The 14948-nt window shown below is 48.2% G+C and overlaps 1 protein-coding gene across 1 annotated transcript; it reads right to left on the minus strand.

The window, feature by feature from the left end:
• Nucleotides 1-2584: 2584 nt before the first annotated feature.
• On the minus strand, nucleotides 2585-2941 carry TAL2 (TAL bHLH transcription factor 2). The gene has a single exon (XM_035570102.1). The coding sequence runs from the start codon at nucleotides 2939-2941 to the stop codon at nucleotides 2585-2587; it is 357 nt and encodes a 118-aa protein (XP_035425995.1).
• Nucleotides 2942-14948: the final 12007 nt, after the last annotated feature.

Consider the following 14948-nt stretch of genomic DNA (forward strand, 5'->3'; position numbering starts at 1 on the left):
CCCTCTCCCAGCCCTGTATTCAGCTGGGGATTAGATTGTTCCCACCAGGTGCTAGCCAGAGCAGCTTTACATCCCAAGCTCCCCTGAAATTTGGAAGAGTTTTTATATCTGAACTTGTGCTCCAGTCTGAATCCAGACTATTTAAACATTTCTGGATAACAATAGACTCAAATCAGAGTTCACATTAACTCTTCAGGATTATTTCTGCTTTTTAAAATGGAGTTGGCTAAAATTTTCTGAGTTGTAAATATTTGGAAGACAGAACAGTATTTCACAATTAAATTTTATTTATCTGTCTTTTTCAAGAGCTGGTCAAAATCATCCTCATACATAGACCGAAATAGATTTCCACCAAAAAGTGTAAATTATAATAAACAAAGAATTTCTGGCATTTTTCATCATCTGTAAATATTCCCAAGTTGTTCCTTAAGAACAATAATCTTGCATAAGTGCTGAGTAGTAGAATGATTCTCTACTGGAAATTATACTGTGATGTTTCTGATATCCTCTACGAAATATTACAAAAATGTAAAATTGAAGTTTAGAGGCTATAAAGACAAAGATAGATTTGTTTCTTAAATAATTTATTTGGAATATATTAGATGTTAAAAATATAGCACAAAATATGATCAGGTGGTGCACCATGTCTGTTCATGATCATACAGATAAGAAATCTGCAAAACACAAAGAAAAAAAATGACAAAAAAAAAAAATCTTTGGTAGACAGATCTAGTCAAACACAAGTGGAACATGAGAGTAAGAAGTTCCTAAATGGAAAGGAGAACAAAGAAAGTGTTGATATGAGCCAAAGCAATAATGAGAAGGGAACTTTTTAGGACAAAAAATATATAAGCATGTTGTGTTACACGACAGACAGGTTTTCTTTCACCTTCCCTGGGCAATAACTCCACTCACAAGATGTTCTGACTTGGTGATGTGTGTTTCCTAGGATATCAAGTGGGTGATGGACCGAAGAACACCACCACACCTCACCAATAAGTACTCTGATTGACTTGGACTAATTCGTCTTGCTGTAACTCTCAGCAAGTAAACAGAAAGCTAGGACTTGGTTCATTACCTCTGAGGCTCCGTGCAGAAGAGGCTGTGATTCCATTCGGTGACATTAGAGCAGGCAGAGTTGGCAGTGCTAATTGCACAGGCCATCCAAGAGTCTCTTAGTGTGTTTTCACTTAGCTGCTTTCCAGCACAGTCCTCAGCCCTGATAGCTCAGCAATGCAGGGATAAGCAAACCGAAGACTCACAGTGTTCAGAAACAAAATGGCACAGTCATCAACACTTTCAGATTTTGTTATTTTTTATTTTTTGGATCAGTTTTCCACTGACTCCTGCATCCTACAGCACCAGCCCTGGACTGCCCTCATGAATAAGCAGAAACAGCCCAGGGAGATGCCTTGGCACATGGGAGCTCCATTTATTCACTTGTCATGAATATATATATTTTTTCTAAGTATTGAAGTGTACCTGGGTCCAAATGGAAAGAGAAAAGACTTGTGTCAGTGGGAACAGGATCTGACCAGGAAGCAGATCTGCTTAAACCTTGTGTCGTTTTTTCTGTTACTCTAGACAGGTTTATACTTTTCATAAGCAGACCAGATCTCTGCTGACATAGATCAGGAAAAATCATTCCTGAATCCATAATTCAGGAAACTAAATTGATTTGTGTCCAACAACCCACAATGGTCACCCCTCCTGAGACCTCTCTCAGCCTGCTTGTCACCTAAACGCCCAGAGCAAGGTGGTTGCCCCCTGTGCCAAACAGGGACCAGAGTGTGCTGGTCCCGTATGTCCAGCAGCTTCTGCCAGACCCAGACTGCACCCACTGCTTCTGCACCTCTGGGTGGGAAGGGGCACCTCTCACTTGCACTTCCAAGAAGGTTTTCTCAGCGCATCACAGAGGCCTTTCTCCTGCGACCTCTTTAAACTGATGTTTAGTTTTGTTTAATAGTATTTTGTTCTAATATTGTGGATTCCTCCAGTCCAGTGAAAGGTGTGGCCAGGTTCAAGGGCTAGGACTTGTAGTTTCAAAAAAAATAGTAATAATTCAAGCTGGAAATAAGATTTGCAGGCTCAACGCTGAAAGCAAGTAGCTACTGGAACCACTGGTGAATGACTGGAGCAAATATCACATCCCTCAAAAATCGTTAAGTACTGAGGTCAGATGTCTTTCCCAGACAAATTTTGTGGTACAGTCAGGATTTCTTGAGCTCAGTAGCTTTTCCTCAAAATAGCATGGGAGAACAATCTCTTTCCCTGCCAGAACCACTGGATGAATTTCTTACTAATAGAGATCAGGGCAGAATGCCCTTCTGGCTCGGACCCTGCTGTGGCAGCAGTGAGTCCTTCCAGGTTCCCAACGTCTGAGAATTCTCTCTGTGGTCTTTCAGGTTGGTGGCTGACCAAAGAATTCCTTTCCTGTTAAATAAAAACTTACTGAAAAAAAATGTAATAAATATAAATAAATAATCATTATACACAGAGAAGAAACGCACAGATTCTGAAAAAAAAAAAAAAAAAAAAAAAAAAGAGGGGGACTATCAGACTAACACCAATCTCTCATTGTCTCCTAAGGAGACGAAGTCTCTGACCAGCAGCACTCTGCAATATTGCCGCTTACGCCAGTAGAGGAGACGCCACAGTTTTCAATCAGACCCAGCTCCTCCATGCTCTGCAGGCGTGGGGCTTGCTGGAAGAAGCCCAGGAGGCTGCCTCGTGCTGCCGCTGCTGTCTGCTGCAGGCCGGGCTCCCCCAGGACCTTGACGAGGAAGTTGATGTACCTCATGGCTAACCGCAGCGTCTCGTTCTTGCTCAGTTTTTTGTCAGGCGGGTGGGTGGGAATGAGTTTCCTCAGCTTGGCAAAGGCGCTGTTGACATTTTGCTGCCTCCATCGCTCCCTGGTGTTGGTGAAGATCTTCCTTGTCATTCCCACAGCGCTGCAAAGCAGAGGAGATGGTGAGTCCATGCCAGACACCCCTGACTGCTGACCCACAGGCTGCTGCTCTGGGTTTGCTGTAACCTCTGAGCCAGCTGTGAGCGCTTGGTGGTGGTGATAGGAATTTCTAATTCTGGCCCTCTGTGGCTGACGTCCTTGTGCTACATGCACAGATTCACCCCATTCCCTAAAGCTTTGTCCCCATTCGCAGCCACAATCCCAGGCATCGCAGCTGCAGTTAGACACCAGAGTCCTGTGGGGACTTCTCAAAGGAGCAGATGGGTTTAACCTCCTCATACAGCCCCCATCAGCTTCTCGTCAGCCCTCCCACCAGGCTGCCTGAGGGGCATCTGGGCACTTCTTTGCAGGGAAGGAAGGAAGGAAGGCAGGCAGGACAAGCGCAGGACACCCCCGTGCTTCCCAAACCCCGTTCACACCTCCCTGGGGGCTGCTCCCACCTGGCCCAGGCCTCACAGCTCACAGCGGGAGCTCAGCCAGGCTCGGGTGGACCTTGGGTCAGGGCATTGAGCGGGCAGACAGCTGATGCTAATGAACATGTGTGATTATGGTTATTTCGGGAGACTTCTCCAGGGAAGCAATGTCCTGGTGCCCTGCCCAGCCCACACTGACTGCTCGCTGCTGGCGGCAGGCACTCTCCAGTTTGATCCATTTGGACTTCTGTTTCAGCCTCTGAGTGCTGCCAAGGTTAAGCCATAAATGCCATGAGTGCTCCCGGGCAGGGCTTTGCAGGCTGCAGAGGTTAAGCGTGACTCCTACACAGCGTGCAGGCATTCCAGCCAAAACGTCCCTGTAGCTATTACTTGGCCGCGCTGCCTCGCGGAGCTGAGCAGCAAAGGAAACCCACTGCCCAGCGCGGATCTGGCAGCAGGAGACCGCTGTGCAAGCTGTGAGGGGTGGTTTTAAATGCAATTTGGCAGAAAGGTCATCCAGGGATGGTGGGGTTGGCCTAGCCTTGCTTGTATTGACATCAAAAGGAATCCCAGTGACCAGCTGAGATGGATGAACGTATATATGCCTATCTGTAACCTGCCAGACCACCCGTCTTTTCTTGCCCATTTCCTTTTCCCAGGAAGGCTGTTTTGGTCCCCAGCAGCCCTCTGGTCCTTGCTCATAAACATCCGATGGACGTAGTTCCCTCTAAAGAGCCTTCCCTCCTCTCACACAGCCCTGTGGCAGACATTCACTTTTCCATTTCTGAAGCTGCTTTTTTATGCCAATGGCACCAAGACAGTTGGAGCGGGGAAAACAATCCACGGGAACGGAAAACATCCAAGGGAATAAAGGGCAAATGTTTCCACCTACCTTCTGCTGCATGTGTAAACCTCAGCTCTTAATATTTATTGGCAAACTCACCCACACAGCAGTCCCACAGGGGCTGGGGAGAAGCACCCCTCACCCCCAGAATGGGGAAACTGTGCGGTGATGCAGAGGTTAGTGGGGCTCCCCTGGCAGGGAGACAAGACATGCCAGGCCAGCCGAGAAGTCCCAGCCTGGCACGGACTGCAAATCACCAGGCAGACACAGCTACAGGGTCGTAAATCACGTTGGAGCCATGGTCAGAGATGTGCCCGTGTAGGCTTTATATGGCTACGCTCACGCTGCCCATACCTCCCCGTCGCCTCTCAGCTGTAGCCCCTACAGAGCTGCCGCATTGCTGTTCTGGTAGAAGTTTGAAATTGCTGGCAGCCCAGTTGTCTACTCTGCCTTTAGGGACAAGAAAGTTGTCCCGTCAGAATGTCCTTGCTTCATGAGCAGCTCATTTAAAAAAAAAAACAAATGAACCCAAGTATTTCAGATGGCTGAGAGTTTTTCATATTTCTTGTAGATTTGCATGGAGACCCACTCCTTGATTCAGATGGGGATTGCATCTCTCTTTTAAAATTATTCCCCTACTCTGTGCGTCACTTTTGGTTTGTGCTATGTGTACAAATCTACTTTGTACTTTGCACCCACCCGGAAGAGCTAGCTACCTTTTTGGCAAGAACACTGCTGAAATAGCGATACAGATTTCAGACACTGTCCTCCTCTGCTCTTGTCCACTGCAGCACGTTCATTCCCAGGGCAAAACTTTCACCATTACAGTTTTACTTTTCCAAGCAGCTGCTTGGATCCCTGTGACTTTCAGAGTGCCACATGCTTCCCTTCCCCCCACTTTTTTTGTTTGTTTATCTGTTTTAGGATAAATTTGTCCATATACAAGGTCAGTCAATTTTTCATGAGGTAGGAGAAGTTATTTGGGATTCTTTATTCCTTCTAATGGGCCAGGAGGATGGTATTTTGCCAGGCTGCTCAGTCTCTGGGCTGTGGTTCTGGTGCATGGCTCTCAGTGTACATCTGGGCTACAAATGCTGATAGAGGGTCAGCTCCTGCTCTTTCTTCTGCTGCAGGCAGTGCCCATCACAGCACTCCAGGAGAGCAGGTCAGCGCACAGCCCTGGCTCTGTGAACATGTCTTGGCCTTTTAGCAGCGTTATTGGTGGGAAAATAACCCCAGCCTGCTCCTGCACACCACGCTGCCTTTGTCTCTCTCCTCTTTCACTTGGAAAGGACAACACTACCTCTGTGGTCACAAGCCTTGTCAGCAAATAGATGCCTTTGTGGGACTGGTGCCTGCTTTACACTTCAAAAACGCGTGTTTGTATTGCTGACATTTGTTCAAGATCGGCGAACAACAGCTTCCTCCCACCCCGGTGCCCCCCTCTGCGCTGACACTCCATGGGGAGATGCCCTGCAGGTGCAACCCACCTCTCTGCACCTCTCCACCTTAAATCCCTCTCCCTTTGTCCCACTGCTGTCTTGGCATTTCCTGTCATGGCGCTCAGAGCTTCTGCTGGAAGCACAAGAGGAGCTTCCTGAGCCTGGTCCCGTGCTGCCTGAGTGTAATGCTTCAGCAGAGCTTCTTTCCTCACATCATGACCTGCCCATCCCTCCAATTCCCTCTAATCACGACACCTTCCGGCCAAAAGGCAGCCTGTTTGCTGAGAAGGGATCTGATTTCCATTCCTTTTGTCTCATTCCTTTCCTTCTCTTCCCTCCTTCTCTCCAGCCCTCCTCCCCACCAAGCGTGGCTTTCAGTATGAAATTACATGCAGCTTCAGATCTCTGCTAATGTTGCACATCCTTTAGCTTTCTCTGGTGCGGTGTTGCCCAGGGGCTGCACACAGCCCACACCCCCTCAGTCCGTTTTAAATCCGTGCAGGGATCACCACTTTGCTTACACACATCATGGACAAACAGCATGAAGCTGCACACCTGGATTACTCTGTGCTTTACGGTCACCTCCGCCAGCCACAGGTTAACAGCCCCACATTGAGCTGATAAGAAAGGCACCAGGAAGGCAGCAGCCTAAATTCAAGGGGATTCATTCTGCTCTCAGGAACGTAGACCTGGAGGGTTACAGCATTTCCGCTGGAGGAATAACCCTGAGGGGTAAAACGTAGCCACTGAGGACAGGATTTAACTGGGATCAGGAGGAGATGTCCAGAAGTAGTGGGTAAGTGCAGCTTCATGAGCTGCGATCCACATCTGCAGCGTGTAAAGAGAATTGTGCGAAGCCATAACCCCAGCCCAGCAGTGAATCTGCCCTGACAGCCAGACAGAGAAAAACAAAACACCGCCACCCACCGAACGGAGAGCTGAAGCTCTTCCCACCCCCTGCCTGCTCTTTTGAAACACTCAAAAATGGGGGGGGGGGGGGGGGGGGGGAATTCTGGTTGTGGCTAATGCAGCCACAAGTGTCACCAGACAAAAGACCAAACAATAGAGGAGATGAAGACCTCTCCCACGGTGGCACCAGCTCTCGCAGCCTCTCCGTGCGAGAGGCGCTCAGGCGCTTCCAGCAGCAGCAGCAGCAGCAGCAGCAGCAGCTCGGGCACAAAGCGCAGTCCCTGCTAGGACATTCCCCAGCAAATGGCCCCCAAGCCAGCGGTTAATGCCTGAGGGCTGGCAGGGGACTCACCGGCAGCCCAGCACTCAGTCATAATTAGCAGGCTGCTATTAAATAAAGATCGTGGATGAGAAAGTTCCTCCCTCAAGTTATACCTTTGACCTCACTGAAGTTAAATCCATGTTGAAACTGGCCACTGGAGACCTACTCCTGCAAATCTTAATCAGACAGCAGATGCCTGCTGCCAGCAAGAATTGGAGTGCTTCTAGTGAACCTGCGATGCCACGCTGCTGCTCCACAGGGGAAACCCGGTGCCTGCTAAAATGGGTTATTTAACACATCGATTTTGTGAAGTCCCCTCAGCCCCAGAGTAAATGGCAACAGAGCAGCAGGTGGTGCCCGGGTCCAGCACCAGGCAGGTGCCTGGGAGCCTGATCCACCACGGGGAGCAGAGATCGCCCAGGCAGAGTTCTTCGTGGCCGTGCTTTGTTTGCTTTGCACCAGTGCGACATGGTGAAGAGGAGGAGGAAGCTCATTGTTTCCCTCTTCAGCTCCATGCCAGCCGTGGAGCGCAGGGCTCGGCACCATGTGGAAGAGAAGATTGAGCACGGATGTCACAAAACATTACACTGCCTATCAGTAACACATGTGACTTTTTTTTTTTTTTTCTTTTTCTCCTCCCCAGAGGAGAAATAGTCTTGAAGCTCTGCAGCTGAACCACGCTCTGGGTGCTCAGGCCTGGAGGCCTTCCCTCGGGAAGCTCAGCGGGCCGCAGGAGGAGCAGCACACCTTGAGGTTCAGGCTCATTCCTCCCAGCTTTCCTCAGCACCTCCATACCCCTCCCCGAGTGCCTCCCACCCGAAATCCCACCGGTGTGCTGGTGGGCGAGCACACAGGGAGAGCACAGCGTGGTGAGCCGAAGGCTGTGCAGGCCATCAGGGAGCTGCACTTCTGTCTTCATTTCCACTCCCCTTTCGCCTCAGGCAAATCCCTTCCCCTTCCTGCACCTTCGTGTCCCTCCCGCTTGTAATAAGCCTGTCTCAGCTGCAGGTTTTTTGGAAAGGAAATGATCTGTGTGTGTGCATGAGTGAGCGCAGCGGCCTGCGCAGGGTGGCCCAGCCTCACCTGGCAGTGAAGGGTGCTGGGCCCGTGAGGTGAAGCAAGAGCCATCGCTCCCTGCCCTGGTGGAGCGCCTCCAAACACCTGTAAGCGAACTTCATTTTGTTTTAAGTCAGGTGTGGGATGAGGAGCGACTCCAGCAGTAAACAACAGCTCCTTTCACTGCCTCACGCCTCTGTTGGGCGTGTTATCTGGCAATCGTGCTGCGGTACGAAGCACAGCAGTGCAGCAAAAGCGCCATAAAAACCAGCCAGCGCTGACAGAGTGATTTACCTTTTTTAAGGTCTGTAAATCTGAGACAAAGCGCACGCAGTGAAATCTCTGCTTCTGGGAGCTCTCCTGTCTAAGGGCAGCATTTACAGTATGCTTCCAGCTATGCCGTCCTCTCTTTGAACCTCTAGGAAAAGGAGACCACCGGAGCTCAAAAGAGTGGTGTAAAGGTTGCAGGCTTAAGTCAGCCTCCACGTTCGAGGAAACTCATCCAAACTACATGTGATTGCAATTTCAGAAGGTAAGCTTCACAGCAGCCAGCCTTGCCCCTCAGCGGTGTAGCCTTGCAGTCTGGTTGCCCACCCTGAGGGTGCCTATTTCTTGCAAAGGTGTGAGCTCACTGCTGTCAGTGAATCAGTGAAATTTTGGTGAAATCAGTCTCTTCCCTGCAGACCTTTTAATTTGAACACTTCAAATGTTGTTCCTAAGACTGCCTTCGGAAAGGTAGGTCTGGAAAGCAGTGGGCTGTCACCCAACAGGTGTTTGGCAGAGAATAAAATAGGTGGTTGAAACCTTACCACAAATGACGAAGAGATTTGCACAAATTAACTCCCTGTGCACACAGGATTGTTTTTGCCCATGTATCCCCACTTGCCAATGCTTTTTTTACAGTAAAATCAATTTATACCACAGCTCTGTGCAAAGAAAAAACAACAACAACAACAAAAAACCCTGATGCTCTGCAACAGTTCTTGCTAAATTAAAGTCTAGGGTAGGTAGCAGCTGAGAAAGAGACATTCAGCCAGGAGCTTTAACCTTTTTTTTTTTTTTTTTTTGGTTAACTTGCACTAGTGTTACTGTCTGTTCAAGAAGATCCAGGAGACATTTTGTAATAAAGCTTCTCTGTCCTCCTGGTCCCATCTCCTGTACAGCCCTCTTGAGTCAAAGCTTCAACTGCAGTTCCACTTGGTTTCCATTAAAAACAGCCTCTGTTGAATTCACTTCCCAAATATTACATATGGACTATTAAATTCCCAGATATTACATATTACAAAGTCCCTGCCCTCGTCACCTTAAAGGAGGGGGATCAGATGCTGCCCATCTCTCAGCTTGGCAGGGACCAGCCTGTGGCAGCTTGCTCTGCTGCAGGAGTCCTTAGGGACATGTACCTCCAGGAAGGTCGATCTGGTGTTGTTTTAGGATATGACCCCAAGACAATATTCACTTCTACATTCTACCCAGGTCTGCTCTGAGGCTGATAGAAAAATCTCTCTGTGACTTCAGCAGGACCAAAAGTTTGATGCCATCCTGTTACCTGTGTACAGTGTCCTCCTTTCCTACCAAACGTGACTTAAAACCAGTCTGCAGGGCACCATGGCATTGCCCCAGGAATTAATGGGGTCTGCTGCACATAAGATCAGAGGTCAACAAAAGCACCGAGAAACACCCACCAGGGCAAAATGTAACCTCCAAAGGTGTGATACCAACCACCACGAGGCAAGGACCATGCTGCTGGTTTCCCACAGGTGTTATGCTGCTAACCTCCACGGGACTACGCCTGGTGGAAAGGCCAGCATGAAGATCATCATGGACACAGCCATCCTCCTAGGCACCTGCGTTTCATCCCCAGGCCGCCCACCTAGCTTGGTGGCTCTGTGAGCTCCTCATTTCTTGGATCAGCTGCTCACACCACGACTACTCTAATATGTCGCGTAAACAGGCAGTAAAAACAAGCTGCATTTATTTTAGTCTTTTTTTTTTTTTGTGAAATGATACAGAGATGCACAGTGGAGAAAGATTCTAAAATCCGTATATTGTCCTATACTGTTACATGCAAAGAGAGACAGCTACTTCAGAAAAAAAAATGCCGCTTTTATTATTTATTAGCTTTCTCAGATACATACAACTTTATGTAGTAGATTAGCCCTGGAAATATGAACCTGTTCTAGATTGGGAGGTTTCAAAAGGTTTTTTGTTTGTTTGTTTGTTTTTTGAGAGTTATCAACATCTACCCGCTGAACTTAAAAAATAAAATCATTAAGCTTTTTCTAAGTGACATATTGAACTGGGCAAAATTCGGATGCTTGTGCATTTTACAGACACATCAGTTCTGATGCAGATGTTCTGTAAAGTAGTGGGGATATTTTTTAATATGTGAGGTTTGAAATTTAAATCTCCTTTTAACATCCTTATTTGTTGACACATTCATAGAATTTCCAGTCTAGTGCATAATCATACAAAAAAAAAAAGTCTGGCAAATGTTTTGTTCTTTATGCTTTTGCAAATATTTTGTTTTAAATATCAAACACTGGAGAATTCGTTTAAGCTCTGTTTCTAAACTCAGGGTTCCTATGGTGCTTTGTGTAATCACTTTACACCAGTGCAATAACTGATTTACATCACTTTTCAGAGGTATAAATGAGTTTGCCTAGTGTGTAATTATGAAGTTATAATGTAAGAAAAACTAGGAATACTAGGAACAGTGTCTTTAAATTTTTTTTTAATTTCTTTTTTTTTGCTCCACATCACATCTATGCATCAACATTTCTGTCCAAAATATTAAAACGAACAAACAAAAAAATTTCTCCTGGCATGAGGTTTGATTCACTGGGTGGGTTCTAAGAATTGGCAAAGTCCAAGCACAGAAATGTGGCAACACAATTATTTCACTTAATTAAACACAGTCACCCGTATGTGGCTGTTTCCATAACTATTATGTCTGTCAGATGAAGTGCCTTACTCTTAGCCTTTTGATGACAAGACCCCAAGATGCCATGATAATAAGTAGAAGTCCCTGCCGCGTGTCTCAGGCAGGAAACGTCAGCATGCCTGAGCAAATTGCAAGGTAAGCCCAGGAGAGGGGCAGCAATTCTGCACAGAGATGAGTAAGTTGTCACTTACGTTTCTGGTCACAGGTGCTTGCAGCTCGTCAAACCTGGTCAGCAGGTGAAGGTACAGCAAAATCGGATGTCTCCTCTTTTCCTTCCCCGGCAGCTCTCGCCGTGCCTGGCCGCAGAGCTTGCTCTCGCTGGATGGAGTCAGCCTGGTGCTGGTCCTGGCCGCCTCATTTATAGAATAGCAGGTCCTTTGTCTGGCGCGTGTCACCACTAGTCCTAGCAATCCAGGAGCTCGTTTTGCATCTCCCAGGAGATTCTCTCTGTCCTGCCTTTTCTCTCCTCAACGCTGCTCTCTGCCCCTTTCTGGAGGGATGGGGCAGGAACTCAGACTGTGCTTACTAGTCGGGGTGCAACTTTGGCTGGGTCGGATGCACTCTGCAGGAAAAGATGGAAATAAAATCTTTTTCTCTTTTTTTTTTGTTCCCTCTCTCTCTTTTTGGTGTGTGTGTTTTGTTTTGTTTTGTCAGCTCTGAGCTTGTAAATGAGATCCAATGTTTATTCAAAAGCCGGCTTTAACACGACACTGGGTTCAGAAGCAGGCTGATGTGGTTATCGTGTCCCTAAGCAGGAGATGCCCTCTACTCTGACAGTGCCGTGGTGCTGTGGAGACAGCCACATGCAGGCAAATTGACCCTGCCACTACATTTTGGGGAAAAGCTGGCTTCCACGTGGAGCCCCTGGTCGCACCTCCTGCAGCCTGGTGGAAATCCTGAGCTGCCCCCCGGCACCGGCACCTGCCCGGGTCTGAGTACAAGAAGAAGCTGGATGCATGCACTCACACATCAGCCAGCTTTCCCTTCACTGCTGGGCACACGCAGTGCATGAAGGCTGGGTTTAATTTGTGGATTTAAAAGCAAAGGCAGCCCAGCTCTGTACCCTTGCGGCTGAGACGCAGGATCTGTCAAGTGGAGAATTAGTTCTGCTTTGCTGGGGTAGCCCCAAAATGTCCTCTCAGCTCAGGGACAGCAGCCAAGCAATCTCACATCTGACTGCTAAAAAGAAAAAGACAGACTGCCCCGGCATGAAAGGAATAGCCCTTGTATGCACAGGGGTCCCTCAGCTTAGGGACCCAGCAGAGGAGCTGCTGTGGGGGCCTGACAAACCCCAGGCTCCTTTTCCAGTCAGGCACAGGCCTCCAGGGAGAGGTTCAGAGGGCCTGGAGATATCTGGGGGCCACCTCAGACCTCCAGACATCACTGTGACCAGCTCCGTAGTGCACATCCTGGATAGGGCTCACGCTTTCTGCCACACTGGGTTTATAAAAGCGCTGCACATTTCTCAGCTAAGAGGATTGCCCCCCATAAATATTGACGTCCCAGGGGTGGAAGGATGCGGTTCCTCCATGGGGAGAAAAAGCCTCGGTCGGGCAATTCCTCCCCCGACCGGGGGTTCAGCCCTTTCACACGGTAAATCAGCAGCGGCACTACGCCTGAAAGCTGTGTCAACCGCCTCATTTAGCACAAGTGTTGTGTTAACTATAGGCCCTATTCCAGAGGGGCCTTTGGCCTCGCAGAAGCCTGATTTCCATGTAATTTACATTGGAAAGTTGCAGAGTGCTCCTCCCCTTGTGTTGCTTCCCCCAGCCCCTCATTTATACACAACCTGCCTGAGGTACCCCAGTGCAAACTGGGCCAGCCCAGGAAGGGGAGGGAACTGAAACTGCTCATCCCTAAGTGCTTGGACTCTCCACTGCCCAGGACCTTCAAAACCTGGCGAGACGAAGCAGCAGAAAATATGCAGACGTGAGAGCATCTGTCCTTGTTGGGAGAGGGTCTGGATGGGCTGCTATTTGTTCTCACTCGCGTGTCAGTGCAGGAGATGCCCTCTCCAGAGCCAGGTTGACCCTCCAAGGTGGGGTGTCACAGACCAGCCTTCCTCTTCTGCAAGCCCCAAGGTCCCGGTGAGCCCCTGCTGCCTCTGCAGAGCATCTGTGATGACCACAGCACTCTGGGGGCACCAGGGTCTGCCCTCAGCCAGGACCAGAGTGCTGGGACAGCTGATGGGCAGGGAGAGGGGAACAAGAGCAGTGAAAGCAATGTTGTGCCCTGGGCATGCTTTTCCTCACAAAGATTTCTGCAGGGACCCATCCTGAAAGCTTCCTTGGAGTCTGGGGCAACTCTTAGCTGCAGCGGGTCCAGCTTTTTGGCAGCCACCCGTAATCAGTTCATGAAAAGTCAAGTGGAAACAGAGGACTTTTTGCAACTTGCACTCTTTCCCTCCTTGGACATTTCTCAGAGTAGAGCCCCAGTGCCCCCGTGGTACTGACGAGGAGAGCAGGGTGGGGAGCACTGCAGCGCGTGCAGCTGCAGGAGCTGGGAACATCCAGCTGCAGTGCTCTGCAGGTGCAGAAACTGCTGGGCAACACCTCGAAACACTGTCCTTCCTCAGCAAAACACTTGCTGCGGATGGGCAGGAAATCAAAGAGAATCCTGCCTTAGTATGGGCAGGGATTTCAGGAGATGGGCCTGGGTTCAGATTATTTTTCCTCTTGTAGGGGGATGCTTTCAGGCTGGTGAAAGCAACAGACAGAAAGTGATGGATGGAAAAAGGACAGTATGAGGCTGCAAACAGACAGCAACATTATCACTGTGCGTTCAGAGCCACATTTTACAGATGGGAACAATAAGAAGCAATTATGCACATCTGGGCTTCTGCCCTTCAAAATTGAAATTTAGATCAATAGATTTTGAATATAGCAAGCTGGAGGAGGCTGCTCGGGGTTCCAAACAGCAGCTGCATGCAGACTGCTGAAATATTAAACTTCCATCATCCAAAGCTTTTTGTAACCTTTTGAATCTCTTATTAGTGTTAACAAAACACTCACATCGGGGGGTGATTTAAATTCTGGCCACACTTTTCAGCTTAATTCCAGAAGCCAAAAATCTTTTCCTTTTTAATGCTGAAACTCGCTGATAGCCGTGAAGAAAATGTTTAGCCACAGAAGAAAGAGACCTAATGTTTCTCTAAACCATGCACAGGCAGCAAAAGGGGAGAGGCAAGCAGCTCATTTTCCCGGTAACACAGAAGTACCTAGACAATACAGATTCTTTGGAAATCACCTAAAAATGAGAAAAACAAGACATTCATCCCAGAGATGCCATTTCCACTGCCACAGAACAGTGAGCTTGCCCAGGCTGTGTACAGCAATGAAGCCACCATGGAAGAATTACTCAAAAGAAGGACTCAAAGGAACAAGGAGCAGAGTATGGGTATAGATTCCTGGCCACATTTTAAGCCCTAAAGGGTCTCTGCCATAGAAGTGGTTGTGCCTTCCACAGCAGTCTTTTAACCAATGATGAAAGGTAGGGACAAAGAGATTTAATTTCCAGTAACTTCAAGCAAAGCCCTCAATGCCCAGCCATAGGTATTTGAAGAGCTGGGATTCCCCATCCTTTTGCACCATCTCGCAAGTTCTCTTCCCTCAAGTCTTTGAAACCATGTTTCCCCTTGCAAGCATCAAGAGATTTTGCTCTGAATCTCCCTAATATCTCTTCTTATTGAAGGTTGCTGCTTGAAAATGGATGAGGTTGAAATTCTCGAAGGAGAGGACTGATAATTGGTGCTTGAGATTGCTTACTGCCAGACTAGTAGTGCATGTGTTTGCAAAGGGCAAGTGCAAAAAAACTGCCTCTCAGGAGTGCATTATTGTCTTGCAGTACATTTCACATAGAAAAACCAGACGTGCTGACTATTCTGTCATAAATGTAGTTTTCTTACTTTAAAGAGATTTGACATTTAGGGTACTGAAGAGAGATTTGATTTAGGGTACTGAAAGAACTGGCGGAGGAGCTGGCCGAGCCGCTTTCCGTCATTTATCGGCAGTCCTGGCTATCGGGGGAGGTCCCAGTTGACTGGCGGCTAGCCAA

This window comes from Cygnus atratus, chromosome Z, assembly GCF_013377495.2.
Source record: "Cygnus atratus isolate AKBS03 ecotype Queensland, Australia chromosome Z, CAtr_DNAZoo_HiC_assembly, whole genome shotgun sequence".
Classification (NCBI taxonomy): Eukaryota; Metazoa; Chordata; class Aves; order Anseriformes; family Anatidae; genus Cygnus; species Cygnus atratus.